The 17,453-nt window shown below is 40.8% G+C and overlaps 1 protein-coding gene across 2 annotated transcripts in view; it reads right to left on the bottom strand.

Moving 5' to 3' along the window:
* PARVA (parvin alpha) overlaps nt 1–17,453 on the bottom strand; it is a 64,719-nt gene that overhangs the window by 17,193 nt on the left and 30,073 nt on the right. For both annotated transcript variants that reach the window (XM_042881911.1, XM_042881912.1), the window contains exons 2-6: nt 8,045–8,134; nt 7,875–7,945; nt 7,142–7,244; nt 4,864–5,004; nt 2,726–2,841 (exon numbers count right to left, since the gene is read on the bottom strand). In XM_042881911.1, coding sequence (XP_042737845.1) covers nt 2,726–2,841; nt 4,864–5,004; nt 7,142–7,244; nt 7,875–7,945; nt 8,045–8,134 — 521 coding nt within the window. The remainder of the gene's footprint in view (nt 1–2,725; nt 2,842–4,863; nt 5,005–7,141; nt 7,245–7,874; nt 7,946–8,044; nt 8,135–17,453) is intronic.

Genomic DNA, 17,453 nt, shown 5'->3' with positions numbered 1-17,453 from the left:
TTAATAGAAAACATATTTCACTTTTTGATAACTAGCGTTAATATGAATAAGAATTCTGCATTCTGATTTTATTGTTGATAAAGAAGTAAAAATAATTACATTATTGGAGTTTCCAGGTTGCCCAAATATGAGATGCGTCTGTTGGATACTTGAAAAACTTTATTTGGATAGGCTTAGCATTTTGCTCCCTCCCAGCTGAAAGACTCCACTAAAGGCCAAGACCTTCCTACTTACGTATTGTCTGAATTTGGTAGCTGAATGTAGAGCAAACAAATAAAAAACACCTGAAAGCTAGGTAAGAAATGGAAAGGGTCTCTTCATTTGCCTTTGCATCAGCTGTACATAATCAGTTTTCTATAAGCAATGGCTAGCTGCTTTGTTGCCCCAACTGCTCTACAAATGCATTCTTACAATCTCTCACTCGCACAATCTGTCATTTAACCATTGAAGGATGGCATAACTAATTAACTAAAGAAAAGTAAAAAAAAAAAGCAGAAAGATCCAGCTCTCCACAAATTCTCTCAATTGTTTCAGCAGACAAGATCAAACAAAGTCTGGGCTTTGTTCAGAGTTACTCATTCTATCAGTCTAGAAGGAAAGGAAAGCAATATAACAAAATAGCTACAAAAGATCCAAGTACCAATTTTTCACAAATCAGCTTAGCACACGTATTTCATAACAGTCTCATTGCTAACAGTTTTTTTTAAAGAACAGCCAAAGGAAACAGAAGCTTTCGTAAGAACTGTGCTGATTACCTGTTGGATATGAGCAGAGTTTTTATTTCAGAAATATCTTTCTACTTCACTAAGCTACATCCAGCCAACACAACCCTCACATTTGGTGCATTTCTACACCTAATGAAATATTAACTGAATTAAGGTAGTCTTCCTTTTTTTCTCCTACTCCCTTTATCAATTGTGTACAGTTGAATTTAAAATCAGCTAACAGAGTCTGCTGAGCTTCCTTAGGCATGACCTTACTTTACAGGATGTATGAGGGTTTAGAACATCAAGCATACAAGCCTGAACATCAAATTATGCCTTACGTTCTGCTGATTGCTGATTAAAATTTTCATTGAGTTCATGGTGATGAAAAATACAGAACCAATCCCAAAGGATATGAAAGGTGGACTTAAAAAAATAAAAAAACACCCTCCATAAAATAGAAATGAAAAACGTCTCGAAGAAAAACAAGTAAGAATAATGGCCACCACCCTCTGTTAATAGGAATTAACACAGCTTTGGAGTTCAACTGGCCGGCTTTCATCAAGGACTGGTTCTGCAGCGAGAAATCTTCAGCAGCATAACTTATTTTGGTGCAACTGCTCCAAGTTATTTTGGTGCAACTGCTCTCTCTGCAATCTGCTGGCGCCTGAGCTACCGCTGTGTAGCTGAGAGGCAAAGCACTCAGCCAGATTCTCCCACTACTTATTGTTTTTAAATTGGTTTATCTCTACTGACTTCAGTGGATTTGCTGTTGAACTACATTAGCCTATTAAACAAGAGGAGAATTATGTCCATCGATTTCAATGGGAGTTTGGTCTGGACATACAGAGTGACAGCAGAATACAAGATCTGGTTCTTTATTTAAGGACTACAATGTTCTTTTTTAGTTTCTTATCCCAAAGATGCCCTGGTTGCTACACTTTTGGTGCCGTAAGTTGTTTTTACTAGAACTCTGAGATAAACCAGGATGATAAATATGTTTATAATATTTAAAGGAAAATGTTTGAGAATGTTCCTCTGAAGCCTTAGATGCATTACTGTGTATTTCCTGGGCTTCACTGCCATCCACTGAGGAGAAACCCAACAAGTAGAATCTGACAGTCAGTGAATGCATCGCTGATCATCTATCAGAAATTCTCCTTCAGATTCCCCCCTAAATTACAAAATCTGTCTGACGTGAATCCTGAAAAAAGAGGAGTAACTTTCTCAAATTTGACACTTATTTTCAGAAAGCAACACTTGAGAAACGGCGCGCTGCAGCTGATTGTTCAGCATTACATTAGTTAAAACACAAATAGTGACAGTTATGGCGTGAAAAGTAAAGACAAAGTTAGCTGGAGGAAAAGAAAAGCAAATTAAACGGGAAGAGGCCAAACAAGATAGAGCAAGCACAAGCCCAACTGAAACCAAAATAGTAAACAGAATAACATAAGGAGTTTGGATGGATGTGGCTCTAATAAGAAGACTGACTGACACAAAAGATTTAGTTGATGGGGTTTTTTTGCATGCTTATGAGAAAGCCAAGACTGTAATCAGACTAAATTAGCATGCACAATGCTGAAAAAGAATATTTAGTCACCTCACATGAATCTAAATGTAATAAACAGTGACAATTCATCATTCAGCGCCAAGAAAGATTTGAATCTCTACACAAGTGAGAATATTGCCAAAAAATGGGAAAAATAGATATTCAAGAGATCATATTGTGTGATAAGTAAATATATTCCAACAATAAGAACACTTCATGTATTTTTAATGTCAGAGCCTGGCCACTTCAAAACATGACATTCTGAGCCACAATTCAATCTGGGAAAGCACTTCTGCCTTTCTGTGGTTGAAGCAATGTCAGCAGGGAAGATGAACGTGTGATTCTTGTCAGCCAAAGAGATATACAATATACACATGTATGCCCAAACAGAAACTCTAGATGTCTTTTTCGAAGGAAAAACCCCTTATTCTATTTCCCAATGCTGCGAGGAGCTGTTTAACACCTTTCTTACCTGCACAACAACAACCTGAATGGACACATGATCTGGAAGTCTGATTGGTGCTCGAAAGTACTGCGATAACGCAACCAGAAGATGAAGTATTGCTACCAGACTTTTAGCATGAACAGCTGAAATAGATATTAAAAGCACAAGTTACAAAATGCAACATTACTAGAGCATGCATTTTTACTGTTTAGGATGCAGGGATTATGGGACTCTCTTCCACTTCCCACCTGGAGCCAGGGGCACTTTTAAGGAAACTTTCCTTTATTTTCCTCCTGCTCAAAAAGTCATGTGAATGCAACCCAGTCAGTAATATTTGTCAGCACCAAAGCATCAGTTTTTGCAACAAGTCTGGATGCCATAGACTAGTGTAGACGGAAATCTAAAGCTAATCCAAAAGCCAGATTTCATGTACGACAGCTTCAGTGATGCCTACACAATCTCCTCGACTTTCCTTTTATTCCCTTTACTTCAATAAGGATTTATGGACTATCAGAAAGATATTTTTGTATTCATAACATGCACTTATTCATTTGTAAGTGTCACAAAGTCTGCAGGATAATAAATGAGCCTATTTTGGCAGAAGCCCTAAGCAATAACTTACTAAACTCAATGACTCAAACATTCCTCCATGAAGTTGTTACAGTTCTTGTTATTTGAAGCTTTTTCACAGCAGGTTTCATATGGGTAGTTAACACTAACATGACTTACAAGATATCAAAAACTGTACTGTAGGAAATTTTTAATCAGGTATCAATCCACTGACATCAAAATGAATCTTAATTCTAATTCTTATTACTCTTTCACACGCCTCTTTTTTTTTTTTTTGCACTCATAGCCTTCCCCAAAGTAGTAGTTCAAAACAACTTTTGATAGCCACAGTACAGTGAACTTAACTACTTTATGTATGAACTAACCAATAACTACTACCTTACTTCATTTTAAGGTAAGATCAGATTCACTCACATACTATTCATTATCTTCCAGCACAAGCCTCAATTATGCAGCAGAGATTTCACCACCTACCATACATATAAAATGTGATATCACTGTCAAATTCTGCTGGGGGTGCCAGTGGTAAGGGATGAAGTGCTTTAGCAGAGTGCTACAAGATGTCTGCCTGCCTAGCATCGATGTGTGCTACAGCTGGCTACAGCTGCTGCAGTCTATCTTCAGCTCTAAAACACATGTAAAACTTCAGTTTAAAACTGGAAGTTAAATCAGCAGGCTGTTCCAAACACCCTGTATCCAGCTGTATAACAGAAAATGGAAAAAAAAAAAAAAAAAGCCCCAAACCAGAGAGAAAAGGCTAGAGAGAGAAGAGAAGAGGACAGGAAACTCAGAGAGAAGATACAAAGGAGAAAGTCAAATGTTCACTCCTCCTTCCTGGAGCCCTTTCTTTCCCTATCAAAGAGTGGTTGTAACTAGAATATGTGACACAAAACAGTTCAGCTCAAGACAAGTATTGGAAACAGCTACATGCTGGTCCAGGTGTTTACTAGGGTGAAAACTTAAAAAAGATTAAGGGGCTTAATTTTCCAACACTGTTGATAACCTGCTTTCTGCAGCACATATATACTGTGTTAATCATTTCTATGTAGGTACTCCTAAGTTCATTTAAAATACAACAGAACAGGAATGGTATAGCACTAATATAATGAGGTAGTAGTATAGTAGTAGTATAGTAGTAGTATAGGGAGCACTAATATAGAAGAGAGTTTTGTAATCAAAAGCAGTAGCTCAGATTTTGTCCTCAACAACCAAAAATATCAATATATGAGCTGTACATCTTATACAAATGCAGTAGACCTGGATCTACCTCTTCCTCAGCACTCATGCATTTACCTGCCCCTTTCAAGAAACCAAGTTAGTAACAGAAAACTTAAGGTGGTATGCAGATGGAGTTAAGAGCAGAAATAAGGTATTTCCCCTAAAGAAAGTTTAAATTGGAGGCTGAGCAGAAGGAAAGAGAGCAGAGTGTACTGCATGTGTTCTCTCTTTCTCTGACCTCCTACTGAAGAACAGCTCCTACCATAAATACCAGGTTTCAGCTTTCTTTTAGCATTAGGTATTTAAGAATTCCAGATAGCAACTACAAACTCTCAGCTGTCAACTAATGGGAACAGCACAGAAAACAAACAACTTACAGTCAACACTCCACTTAATGCTTCTTGGCGGGAGCTTAAGCGTTTCATTGATCTTCTCAAGGACTGTCTGTAGCTTCTGTTTCTGAGCAATTTCAGACTGAGTAACTTCAGCAACATTCAGCTTCTCACTTTCAAGCTTCTCTAAAGTGAAGAAAAAAGAGCCAGTGAACTCCACATCGCATGCAGCCAGACAAATGTTCAACAGGTATCGGACTTCCTAGTTCAAGAATGATTTGCTTTTGTGTACAGAACCACTCTCCTCTGCCTTTCTGAACTTGTAAAGATAACCACACAACAGGCTAATAAGAATTTGTTGCAAATCCCATCAGATTGAGAGGTAAAACCTGTTACTTCAATTGCTACTGAATAGAGAGTAATCTGCATGTAACTGGCTTGTACAGCAAATCAGCACACCTAGGAGAGATAAACACCAACTTCAAGATTGGTTTCATCACTGAAAACCTCGTGGCTTCTCCCTCAGATTCAAGAGGTTTAAAAGTTTTCCTGCCCAGATGTGATAAAAGTGAAGTGGCATCATATTCACTGAGGTGGAAGATGCACCCAATAAATGTGAGCAAGTATTTCTGGAGGCATGAAAGCATCAGAAACATTGGGCAATTTATTTTCTGTGAAATCACAGCCCTTTGAAATTTGCACTAGATTTTAAATTATCTTATGACTTTGTAAATAATCAGTACAGATTGCTTGGCTTGTATCAACTCAGTATAGTTTGCTTTAAACAGATTTAAGCAAGATCAATTTTAGTCTGGATAAAAGTCTGGTGTGAACTGAATCTACACAGTAGTGTGTAATGGTTTAGATAGATCAATTCAAAAGTAGTATCTCCATTAAACTTCTGAAAGTGTGAGCATGAAATTAACTGAAGACAGATGTGCAAAGAGGAAATGCGTAACTCATTTATACGCAGAGAAGAAAAAAACGTATGGGATGTTTGCCCTGTCTCAGGAGAACCAGCACACTGCTCCATGGATTCAACAGAGACATAGGAAGAGAAACAACCTCCATTATTGCTATAAAAGATAACACTAATGTTCTGTAAAACTGCCAGGAACCTCACAGCCATTAATTATGAAGTGAAGAAAATTCAGCAATAAAAGCTTCCTTATAACATCAGAGACAGAATGCTTGATCACCTATCAATTTTCTTTTGCAAAAGAATATGTTATCAAGTTTGGTAAAAGCTGGTCTTGCTCTCAGCTGAAGTCAATTGCATATCTTCCCAAATACAGTGAGTCTACCAGCTTATGAGTTCTTCCCGAAAAGTTGCTATCTCCATGAGTTTCTCATGCCTCCACAGGAATCAGTCTGAGCATAGTCTCACAAAATCAGAATCTTAGAACAGACGATCCACAAGGAACCAAAGATAATAGAAAAGATTCCACTGAAATCAATAAATGTCAGATCACTATACGCATATTTAGACTCAGTCTGTATCTGCTTTGCATTTTTTGGGGTTTGGGTGAAGTCACTGGAGGCCTGCCCATAAGAATCAAGTTGCTCAAACTGGGTCATATCCATTCCACCACAATATATTCAATAGCTTAACCATTCAAAGAAGGGAATAGTCTGTGTACACTTTATTAGAAGTGCTCACATAATGTTTCAGGATTCATTTAAGATACTGAAAAGAAATTTACTGGAGATTTTACGAGCTGTAATAACTAAGAAAGTGGCTTCCAAGCCAACAGTTAAAAAAGACATGCCAGCTCTGTATTAGCAGTCTCTTTTCTCTATCTGTTTCTCAGCTGAAGTTCAGTTTGCAGTCCACCGGGTATCATTACCTCAGTAACGTTAAGAGCCAGACATCAAATCAGAAAGAAATTCCAGCTTTCCAGAGGAACTCCAAGATGTGACTAAACTACAGTATGGAACCAGCCCAGATTAAAAACATCCACCATTGTACTGAAAATACCCTTGCTTTTAAACTTACTTTCCACTTCTAACACTGTTAAGTTTGTACAGCACATATGCAGATAATAAATTCAATTGGAGTGAATTCTGCTGCCAAGACAAGAAACCCAGCACCCCCTAGCACCCCAGGTAGACTTTATGCTGTTCTCATCAACTACAGAGCACCATACATTGCACTGTAGCTATGAGGACTGTGCATACAGGCTATCACTCAAGGGTCTCATAATACAATGCTATTTTTATATCACTTAGTGGCATAAATGTAAGATGACACCAAGGCTCCCAAGTAGGAACAAGTGAACCACTTACTGAGTGACCCAACATGTGTACATAAATTTTTTCTTACCAAATAATTTCTGCAGTACTTGTCCATCGTACAAGTCTTCAGCCAAGTCTTTCACAATAATCCTCTCTCCTACCAACACATCATTAATCCAGTCTATTAATACCTATATGGGAAACACAAATTTGGGCAGAATTACACACTATTCATTTGCAATTTAAAACATATGTCATTTTGTACAATGTTGAAAATACCGAGCAGAAAGAATACCGAAGCTGCAATGCTTGAATTTCAAGTGCAGTCAGTCTGAAATACTATCAGATGAAAACAGGAAGGGTTCAGGAAGCACGTCTAAGGTGACTGAGTTAATGCACCACAAGGTCTGGACAAACAGACAACTGACATATTGCTTTCTGAAGTGAAGTCTGTCATTTGATTTCAGTAGTATCATATCATTTTTGTCATGAATTAAAAGGTGTTGAAGTTGATTCTAATGAAGCTTCCTGCTGAAATTCTTATCCTAAGAATCACAAAGACTATGACGGGAGTCAGTATGATTTTACATTGAGAGGGTGGGATAGGACCAAAAATCGGGACTCAGGAGTTTAATCCAAATTGTTAAACTCTGTGCCACGCATATAGCAAAAATTAACCTGTCTGGTTCATGCATGTATGCACCATGTGGTTTCGCTTAATTAATATATAAACAGAGCTTTGAAGCTTTCAAATGAAAGATGCAGGGATAGCATTAAAAATAGTTTCATTTTCTTGAAAGTGTTTGCGTGCTTTTCATTACCTTCATTAGTTCTTGTAATTTTGGGTCATTTCTTGAATTTGGATCGACCATTGTTCGGACCTCATTTTCCTCTGGAAGGTTTAAAAGAAAGACATTAGAAACAATTACAGGCATGACACTTTATTTTACATTAAGCTTCTATGTTGAGATGTAAAATCGTTGTGAATTACCTAGCATAGTGTCCTCAGGGTCTAGTTCGAATGGAATCGGACTGAGAGGCAAGTTAATAGCATTCATTCCTTCTTCCTGTAGTTCAGATACTAGGAAATAAAAAAAGAAGAGCTTGGTCAAATTCAATTCAATTTTACTTGCTATTTCACTCTTGCTAAAAGTAGTATTAATTGTATTAATTTCCTTATGAGAACATGAGTCTATTAGATAAGCCACTGGGTGTAATTACAGCAATAAAGTATAGCTAACAAAAATGGGAAGCACAGCCAACAAATCTTCACTTATTTGAGCAGCACAGCTAATGGTAGTGGAATCAATGTAATTTCCTCAAAGCTTTTTCAGGATAAGGCCCGTTGTCCTCAAATTTTAAGAGGCACACTCACATTTTAATGGTCCCAACACTTTAAAACTAATGAACCATTTCACCCAAGGGAAATGATCATTGCTGTCAGCTATGTCACCATTGCTCTGGAGATGCTTCAAATTTAGCTCCTTTAGAATAGCCAGGCCATATATCCATACAGGAGCTGCCAGACCAATTAAATGTTTAGGACTGAAGGTACAGCGGCAGCACGGTGCTCCTTACATTGCTCAGGTCAGAAACCAGCTGGAGCATGCTGCAGGATGCTTCTGGCCTGTGTCCCTGGGCTTTGTTTTGCAGAAACCACAGCAAGCAGGATGCAAGAGGAAGATAACGAACCCTCAATAGTACTACCTTGAATGTGGAGACCGGATATTGGTTGGAAAAGAAGCTGGACATAGTAATAAGAAAGTAAATAAAAAACTTGTATTTTGGACAATTCCACAATTGTCAGAAATAACAGAGGATCCAAAAAACCCACCTCATAAATAAATGGCTTAGAAGTTGGTGTGAACACAGAAATTCTGGGTTTTTTTGACCACGGGGCAACCTACTCGGCACCTGGCATGATGGCTGCAGATGGAAGTAGCCTGTCTTCAAGGGGTAAGAGGATCTTAGCCGAGGAACTGGCAGGACTCATTGAAAGGTCTTTAAACTAGGTATGAAGGGGGAAGGGAACAAAACAAGGGCCGCTGGGGTTGAGCGGGTCGTCCGAGGGCTTGTACCAAACTTGATGGGCGAAGACGGTGGAGTACAAAGGGACGGACTGGGGCAGGAGGATGTTGGGGATGCTGCAGTTCTAGGGGATCCGAGATCCTCTATAAAGGCAGTGAGATGGAAAGCCCAGCCGAAGCGCCTTTATACCAATGCACACAGCCTGAGAAATAAGCAGGATGAGTTGGAAACCGTGATGCGCTTGGAAAGTTATGACCTCATTGCTACCACGGAAACATGGTGGGATCACTTCCATAATGGGAATACCACCACTGAGGGCTATCGGCTCTTTAGAAGGGATAGGTGAAGTAGGAAGGGTGGGGGATTTGCCCTCTATGTCAAAGACTGGATAGACTGTGAGGAGATCCCTCTGAGAAACAGTCAGGAACAGGTTGAAAGCTTGTGAGTTAGAACTAGTGATGGGACTAACAAAGGCCAGCTGGTGATAGGCGTATACGACAGGCCACCTGATCAAGGGGAGACTGTTGATGAGGCTTTCTTGCTTCAGATGCGGAAGGCAACATGCTCACAGGCCCTTTTGGCAACCATCCTGATATCTGTTGGAAAGACCACACAGTGAGCTGCAAGAGGTCCAGGAGGCTCCTGGAATGCACTGATGATAACTTTCTGGTCCAGGTGTTGGACAGACCAACCAGAGGTGAAGCAGTGCTGGATCTGCAGCTCACAAATGCGGAGGAGATCATTAAAGCTTAACGGTTGGAGGCAGCCTGGGCTGAAGTGACGACATCCTGGTCAAGTTCATGATCTCGAGGGATGTGGGCCTGGCAATGGGTGGTGTCAGGACCCTGAACTTTGGAAGAGCGAACTTTAAGCTGTTCAATGGACTGTTGGCCAAGATCCCCTGGGATGCTGTCTTTAAAAACAAAGATGTTGAGGAGAGCTGGCTACTCTTCAAGGATGCCTTCCAGAGAGCACAAGAGCTCTCTGTCCCTCTGAATAAGCAAGCAGGCAGAGGAGGTAGGAAACTGGCACGGCTCGGTAAGGACCTGCTGCAGCTGAGGGCGAAGAAAGGTGCATACAAGCTCTGCAAACAAGACCGTGTCACCTGGGAAGAACACAGGGATGTCATTCGGACTTGCAGATGTGGGATCAGGAAAGCCAAGATGCAGGTGGAACTGAGCTTGCCGAGGGATGTGAAAAACAATAGGAAGACATTCTACAGGTACATTGGCTAGAAGAGACAGGCCAAAGTGAGTGTACCTCCTTTGGTAAATGTAAAAAAAGAATTGTCTTCAACAGACGAAAAGAAGGCTGAGGTACTGAATGAGTTCTTTGCCTCGGTCTTCACTGGCAGCCAGGATTCTAGCATTTCTCAAGTCCCTGAGCCCTGCATCCCTAAACCTCTAGCTGTGGACCGGGTTGGTAAATCCCCCCCTACTGTGAGGACAGAATAGATCTGAGACTGCCTCATGAGACTGAATGTGTACAAGTCTATGGGGCCAGATGGCGTGCATCCCAGGGTTCTGAAGGAGCTGGCTGAGGTGGTTGCTGAGCTGCTCTCCATCATATTGAAAAGTCATGGCTGTCAGGTGAGGTCCCAGATGACTGGAGGAAGGGTCACATCACTGCCATTTACAAAAAAGGAAGCAAGGAGGACCTTGGGAACTACAGGCCAGTGAGTCTCACCTCTGTGCCTGGGATGATCATGGAACAAATCTTCCTGGACAACATGCTTGATCACATGAGGCATGAGCATGTGATTCCGAGACAGCCAGCACAGCTTTACCAGGGGAAGGTCATGCTTAATCAATCTAGTGGCCTTCTATGATGGAATGACGGCATTGGCGGATAAGGGAAAGGTGACTGATGTCATTTACCTGGACTTGAGCAAGGCCTGTAACATGGTCCCCCACCACATCCTCATCTCCAAATTGGAGGGATGTGGATTTGATGGGTGGACCACTCAATGGATAAGAAATTGGTTGAAAGGCTGCAGACAGAGGGTGGTCATCAATGGCTTTGTGTCCAGGTGGAGGCTGGTAACAAGTGGTGTCCCCAGGGGTCTGTCTTGGGACCGGTGCTCTTAACAACTTTATCAGTGGCATCGATGGAATCGAGTGCACCCTCAGCAATTTGCTGATGACACCAAGCTGAGTGGTGCGGTTGGCACGGTGGAAGGAAGGGATGCCATTCAGAGGGACCTCAACAGACTTGAAAGGTGAGCCTGAGTGAACCTAATGAGATTCAACACTGCAAAGTTCAAGGTTTTGCACTTGGGTAGGAGGAATCCCAGGCATCTATAAAAACTAGAAAGAGCAGTCCTTGAGAGCAGCCCTGCAGAGAAGGACCTGGGGGTCCTGATGGATGAAAAGCTTAACATGAGCCAGTGATGTGCTCTTGGGGCTTGGAAAGCAAATGGTATCCTGGGCTCCATCAGAAGAGGGGTGGCCAGCAGGGACAGGGAGGTGATTGTCCCCCTCTACTCTGCTCTTGTGAGGCCCCATCCGGAGTACTGCGTCCAGCTCTGGAGCCCACATACAAGAAAGACAGGGAGCTGTTGGAGAGGATCCAGAGGAAGGCCAGGATGATGATCAGGGGAATGGAGCACACCCCCTATGAAGACAGGCTGAAGGAGCCGGGCTTGTTCAGCCTGGAGAAAAGAAGGCTGCAGGGTGACCTCATTGCAGCCTTTCAGTACCTAAAAGAAGCCTACAAACAAGAGGGAAATCAACTCTTTGAAAGCGTAGATAACAGCAGGACAAGGGGAAATGGTATTAAGTTGAGGGAGGGAAGATTTAGGTAGGATGTCAGGGGGAAGTTCTTTACTATGAGAGTAGTGAGTGCTGGAACAGGCTGCCCTGAGAGGTTGTGGATGCCCCATCCCTGGAGGTGTTTAAGGCCAGGTTGGATGGGGTCCTGGGCAGCCTGGTCTGGTATGAAATGGGGAGGTTGGTGGCCCTGCCTGTGGCAGGGGGGTTGGAGTTTCATGATCCTTGAGGTTCCTTCCAACCCTGGCCATTCTGTGATTCGGTAATGCTGCAAAAATCAATGCCTCTGTGATGCATGCTCTGAAGGCATAGGAACAGAGAGATCCAGAGAAGTAATAACATAATCTTACAACTAGTTAATTACTGTACTCACTCCAGATGTGGTGAAGTCTGGAGCAATCACATTTATGTCTCTAGGTGACCCAAACTCTAATGGGCTTGCCTTCAGAACAGAAGATAATAAATACAAACAAGCCAGAACAGTAATCATACAGCTATGGGAGGATACACAGCATCATGCAAGGAGGGCGCCCACTTTGGTGATCGGACAAGTTTGCATCTGCTTTGTAATCAAGGACTCAGAGCAATTTGATTTACCAAACCAGGAAAGAGGCTCACTGTCTTCTGAATGACATGGAACTCATGTTCCTTTGAACATTCCTTTTCCAGGCTACTGCTACTCAATAGAAATGGTTGCTAGCCCAACGTCTCAATCTGAGGTTAAAGTGCAGTAAATTTACCATACTACGTAAGTACTGGAGATTTGGGTGTCTGCAATACACTGCCTAGCACGAAATAAAACACAAGACTAATCTGCAGCTGCATGATCATCATCTAACATTTACCACCTGAAGCTGGCAAGCCTTTCTCCACTTAATTTGAAAATGAGAAAAAAAAAAAAAGGTTTGGAGAAAACAGAGAAGTAGAAAGCAATGACAGACATCCTATGTTTTGTCCCTGACCCAATCACTGCCCCATATGTTAGCTTTTGGAAAATGGATTTACCTCTCTAACATAACATCTTGTGTGCAATAAGTACAGCTAAATTTCACAAGAACACTGTGATAATTAGTTGGTGTGATAACAGTACTTAAAACTTTCCAACTTTCCTAAGCTCTGTGAAACGTTTTGTGCTCTGCCAGATGAAATGCTTATGCACATTTCAAGAGTCTGTGTAGCTACATTCAGGCATTTGTGTAAGATTCACGGCAGGAATGGCTATTTGAATGCTTATTACTTGGAGTAGAACAAAAAATAACTTTGAAAAATTCACCACTTTCCATATGAAAACAGTAAGTTCACACACTCACCCTGCCTTGCACCTTTAAATTACTAACATAAGCAGCTGTAAGGAGTAATAAAATCATGTTGACAATAACAGTCCCCTAGATTGTTGTACAGCCTACAGATCTGAAGGCTGAGAGCAATGGACTAAATTCCTCCCTTGTGTAACTCTGTAGAGTTCTGAGCAGTTGTAGCAGGGATGAATTTGGGCTAGTATGTACAGTCTCAGGAACTGTTTACACTTAATGGCAATTTTTGGAACTGCTAGCACTCCTTGGAGAAAATCTTTGTTGCTTTTCTTAACCTCTCTGATTTTTTTTTCATTTTGGTTCCAAATTGTTACAGACATGAAAACCTCAGTGCATAGAAAACTTCCGAGTGGAAATCTTTCTGTTTTGAAATATTTAGTTCATGAAGGATTTCCACACAGGGGTTCCTGGGCAGAAAGCTTTTTTTCCACATTGAGCCCAACAGCAAGCACAGTAAATACAAGTCCTTCTAAGCCAGCTGGTTCCTGCCTCCTGTCTCCTATGCGCAGAAAACACAAAGGAGTAGCCCCTGCTCCAAGAGCACCTTTTTCATTTCCTTCCCAGTACTGAGAAGATTTACCACAGATGAAGAGCACAACTAAAAGGAGGATGTAAGACCATATGCACTGTATCAAATTGTATGCAATGGGAGAGAAAATGTATTAAGTAACACAACCACGCTTTCTAAGAATTTCCATCAAAAAATTTCCATGACAAACCACTATTACACACTTAGGTGCTTACAGAGGAACCACAAAAATGTGACTGAGGTTACCAGTTTGCATACCACAGTTTCAGCAGAGGAACCTACTTTTCTGCTGCCCTTCATTAATTTGTTTTAATTACTCTTCCTGAAAACCACTTAATTTAGTAATTTAATACAAAGCACACAGGTTTGGGACGGTTTTTGCAGCAGCTGAAATTAATGTAAAATCACCTCATTTTCCAAGATACTTTGAGGAGTGACTTAGAACAAGATGTCTCTGAGCCTTGCAGCGTAAATGCCCAGAAGGGAGCAAGGATGCGGAGTGGAACTGAGGGGTGAATGTTCATCTAAAGCAAGGGATTACACAAGGCTAGCAGTGGACTAGCAGTGTGTAAGTCTCCGTTTTACCTCTGGATAAGAAATGGACGCTTTTCTCCTTGCACTTGTGGTGAGGCTCCACGCGCCAAATTCACTGTGATGTAATCAAGCACAACTCCACTGCTATCAGCTGTCAACAGACTTCCTCGTGTCACGCCAGCACCAAACTTGGCCCTTCAGCCAGGGAGCCCAGAGCTTTTATCAACAGCAACTACGGCAGCTATTTTAAGTTCTTACTGTTTTAGATGCTCTAGGATTACAAGGTCATAAACCTATGCTATCAAATCCAGCGTGGGTTCTTCGAGCCAGACGCTTTCCTTTGATGCATGTTTCCAACTGCCATTGAAACCCTTGGAAGCTGAGCACATCTGAAAGCAGAGTACTGCCCATACGGTTTAAATTGGCTTAATTCCTCTAGTACATGCAGCCTGTTGCTCCATGCTCTATTTATTAGAGTTTCATTTGTTTTTTTTACTCCTTTATTTTGTGTGCTGAAGGCTTTTTGCTGCCCTGCTTAGTATTCACGGCTTAATGTTATCCTGATTTGAATAAAACACATCTTATTATTTAACTGAGCTCCAAAATGTCACATTGCCCAATGCTCGCTGTGGTTTACATGTACTTCAGCATATCTGCCCAAAGAATCATAAAATAAATACGGCAAGATGTAGTGTTAAATGGTCTCTCCTACCAGTGCTTCAGACATGTCTTTCCAGATAATCGATTCCATACTTGTAAACGTAGGTTACTCCAGGGCTACAACAGGAAGGGATTGATTCTGGGAAGGGATTGATTCTGGAAGTTTGCAATTACCTAGAGTTGAACACTAATGCTGCAGGAGCACAGTGACATAATACTTCTAAACTCAATCTTAAAAAAAAGGGGAGGGGAGATTTAGATATATCCAGCTACATAACTATATGTACACACACGTTTCCAGCTACATAACTATATGTACATATATATACACACACGTTTTTGCAGTTTTTAATTGCTTTTTTTTTTTTTTTTTTTTTTTAATACAAAACTTGCCCATTCAATGTCTTCTCTGCCATTCTTAAAGAGCTTTGTTTTTTTGTTTTTGAAGCTGAGGCTTGTTGACATTCATATGACTCCAGAAGTATAGGCTTCAAATAACAAGTCAGACTACCTCGTGTTGTAAACTATGATGGCAGACAGTGGGTTTATATGCACTGTCTCTATCTTCAGCTACTTTTTCCTGGAACGAGCACCACGTGGAAGGCCAGCCACAGACATTATGTTGCCAGAGTAGCACTGGATATTTGTATATATACTCACGTTCAAACATGCGCACACATGCTACATACATTTATGCAGCCAGCAATTATCATCTGCTTGGAAACATGCTGATTTCTAATGCGGAATGCCTTTGTGGCTCTTGTACAGGCAGAGATACCTGCTCAGCTATGGTTCAGTCAAATTTAGATGAATCGGGTTTGGTTTCATATTCTCTTTCCTGGATGCAAGTTTCTGATAAAGGCTCATGACCTTGATGGCTTGCTTTCATACCCACTTGTGGACAACAGGCAGCATTACCTCTACTGCCTTGAGAGCTGTGACACAGACCTGCGTAATGGCCGCACAGATTGATTTCCATGGGCCGATGCTGTTTATACTCACTCAGTAGCCCAGCACACTTCCTGTTCCCTCCCAACATATTCCACTTTTATCCCCTGATTTAATTCCAGCAGAGTAATTCTGAGTTTGTATTGGCAAATGTGAGAAGAGATCCAACAAATTACCTAAGATGGTCAAGAGAGAGAAAAACAGACAGGGAAACTCTTTTCAAAAACTCCATGCTTAAGCTTTTACAGAATGATTCTGTTTATTCAAGCAAACTTATGCAATTGCTTTCTGGGCTATCCAAAATGCTATTTTCTAACGCTCGTGTGTGTGCATCTTATAAGTCCACAAAGGGAAAAGAAAATATTAATCTAAAATGGTACTGCCTAATTTTCTTGCATACATAATTCATCCAATATGGATTTTGGCAGCTCAGCTTTAACTCCAGAACAAAAGAAATCCACACAAAAGACAATAAATCTGCATTACACATGGTACTAAAATGATCCAATGGATTTATAGATGTTTACAAGTTTGCAGAGTGTGACACAGCGTCCACCAGAAATTCAATATTCACAGCACAAAACATCATAAACATATGTCTGCAACTACAAAGGGGCCTTTTTATGTTGGGATCATTGTTAAAATTGTCTTCAGAACATAAACCTTAAGCTGTAAATGCTACTCCCCATTTATTCTCCAAGACATAACAAATGAGGAAAGAAAAGCAGAGATATGTTTGTAATTGAAAATGTTTCTCAGGAAATGATCTGTGCAGGAACATCATTCTCATTCCATTAACTGCTGACTCCAAGCCAACCATTTGTAAAAGTAAATAAATATGCAAACTGGCTGACAACAATGTGCCTGCCTTTAATGTTATTGCATTAGTACCCAGCCTCCAAAAAAAAAAAAAAAAAAAAATTTTCTTGTCTCATTTCTCCATTAAACCAAATACGGCACATAGACAAAAAGAACAGCAGAAATACTGTTCACAAAAAAAAAAAAGAAGTCATGAGGGAAACACTATAGTTTAACTTACATGTATGCAATGCTGCCTCAGTCCCTACTTCACTTTTCCTTGTTCCAATTAGTAGGGAAAACACCTTCCATAGATCAACAGGCCTCTGGTCTGAGTGGGTAAAAAACTACCGTTTAGGGAGCAAATGCAATCACCCATAAAATAGACACCCTTTTCTGCACCATGACACCAAGGCTTCATGAAGCCTTACTTGCTTACATACTTCATTTGGATGAAAGTTCTTTGCATTTTCCTGTCATTTCTAAGAGTAACAAGTGATGTGGTGTCAAGCTAAAGCAGATGCTGGTCATTCCATTCACTTCTTCAGCGCATCCTCTCAATATTGCTTTTAAAATATATAAGCAGCAACTGCAGGTGTTGTGTAAAGCCTCTTACCCTGCAAAAGTGTTTTACATATGAATGAAGAAAATCTACCTCAACTGCATTGCAAATGAAGGAGTTCAACATGAGTCTGTTTTTCCCCCCTGGAAGAATAAAGCACATATATGAGAGGTGCTGCGGCTGTTCCAGGACCACAGCAGAATGCGCTGTTCTCAATCTGATCCCTTCCTGAAAACTCCCAAGACTCATCTCAGATACAC

Source organism: Lagopus leucura, unplaced genomic scaffold (genome assembly GCF_019238085.1).
Source record: "Lagopus leucura isolate 7727_CA_CO unplaced genomic scaffold, USGS_WTPT01 Super-Scaffold_100033, whole genome shotgun sequence".
Taxonomy (NCBI): Eukaryota; Metazoa; Chordata; class Aves; order Galliformes; family Phasianidae; genus Lagopus; species Lagopus leucura.
The sequence above is the reverse complement of the archived record's forward strand: the minus strand, read 5'-3'. Positions and strand labels throughout refer to the sequence as shown.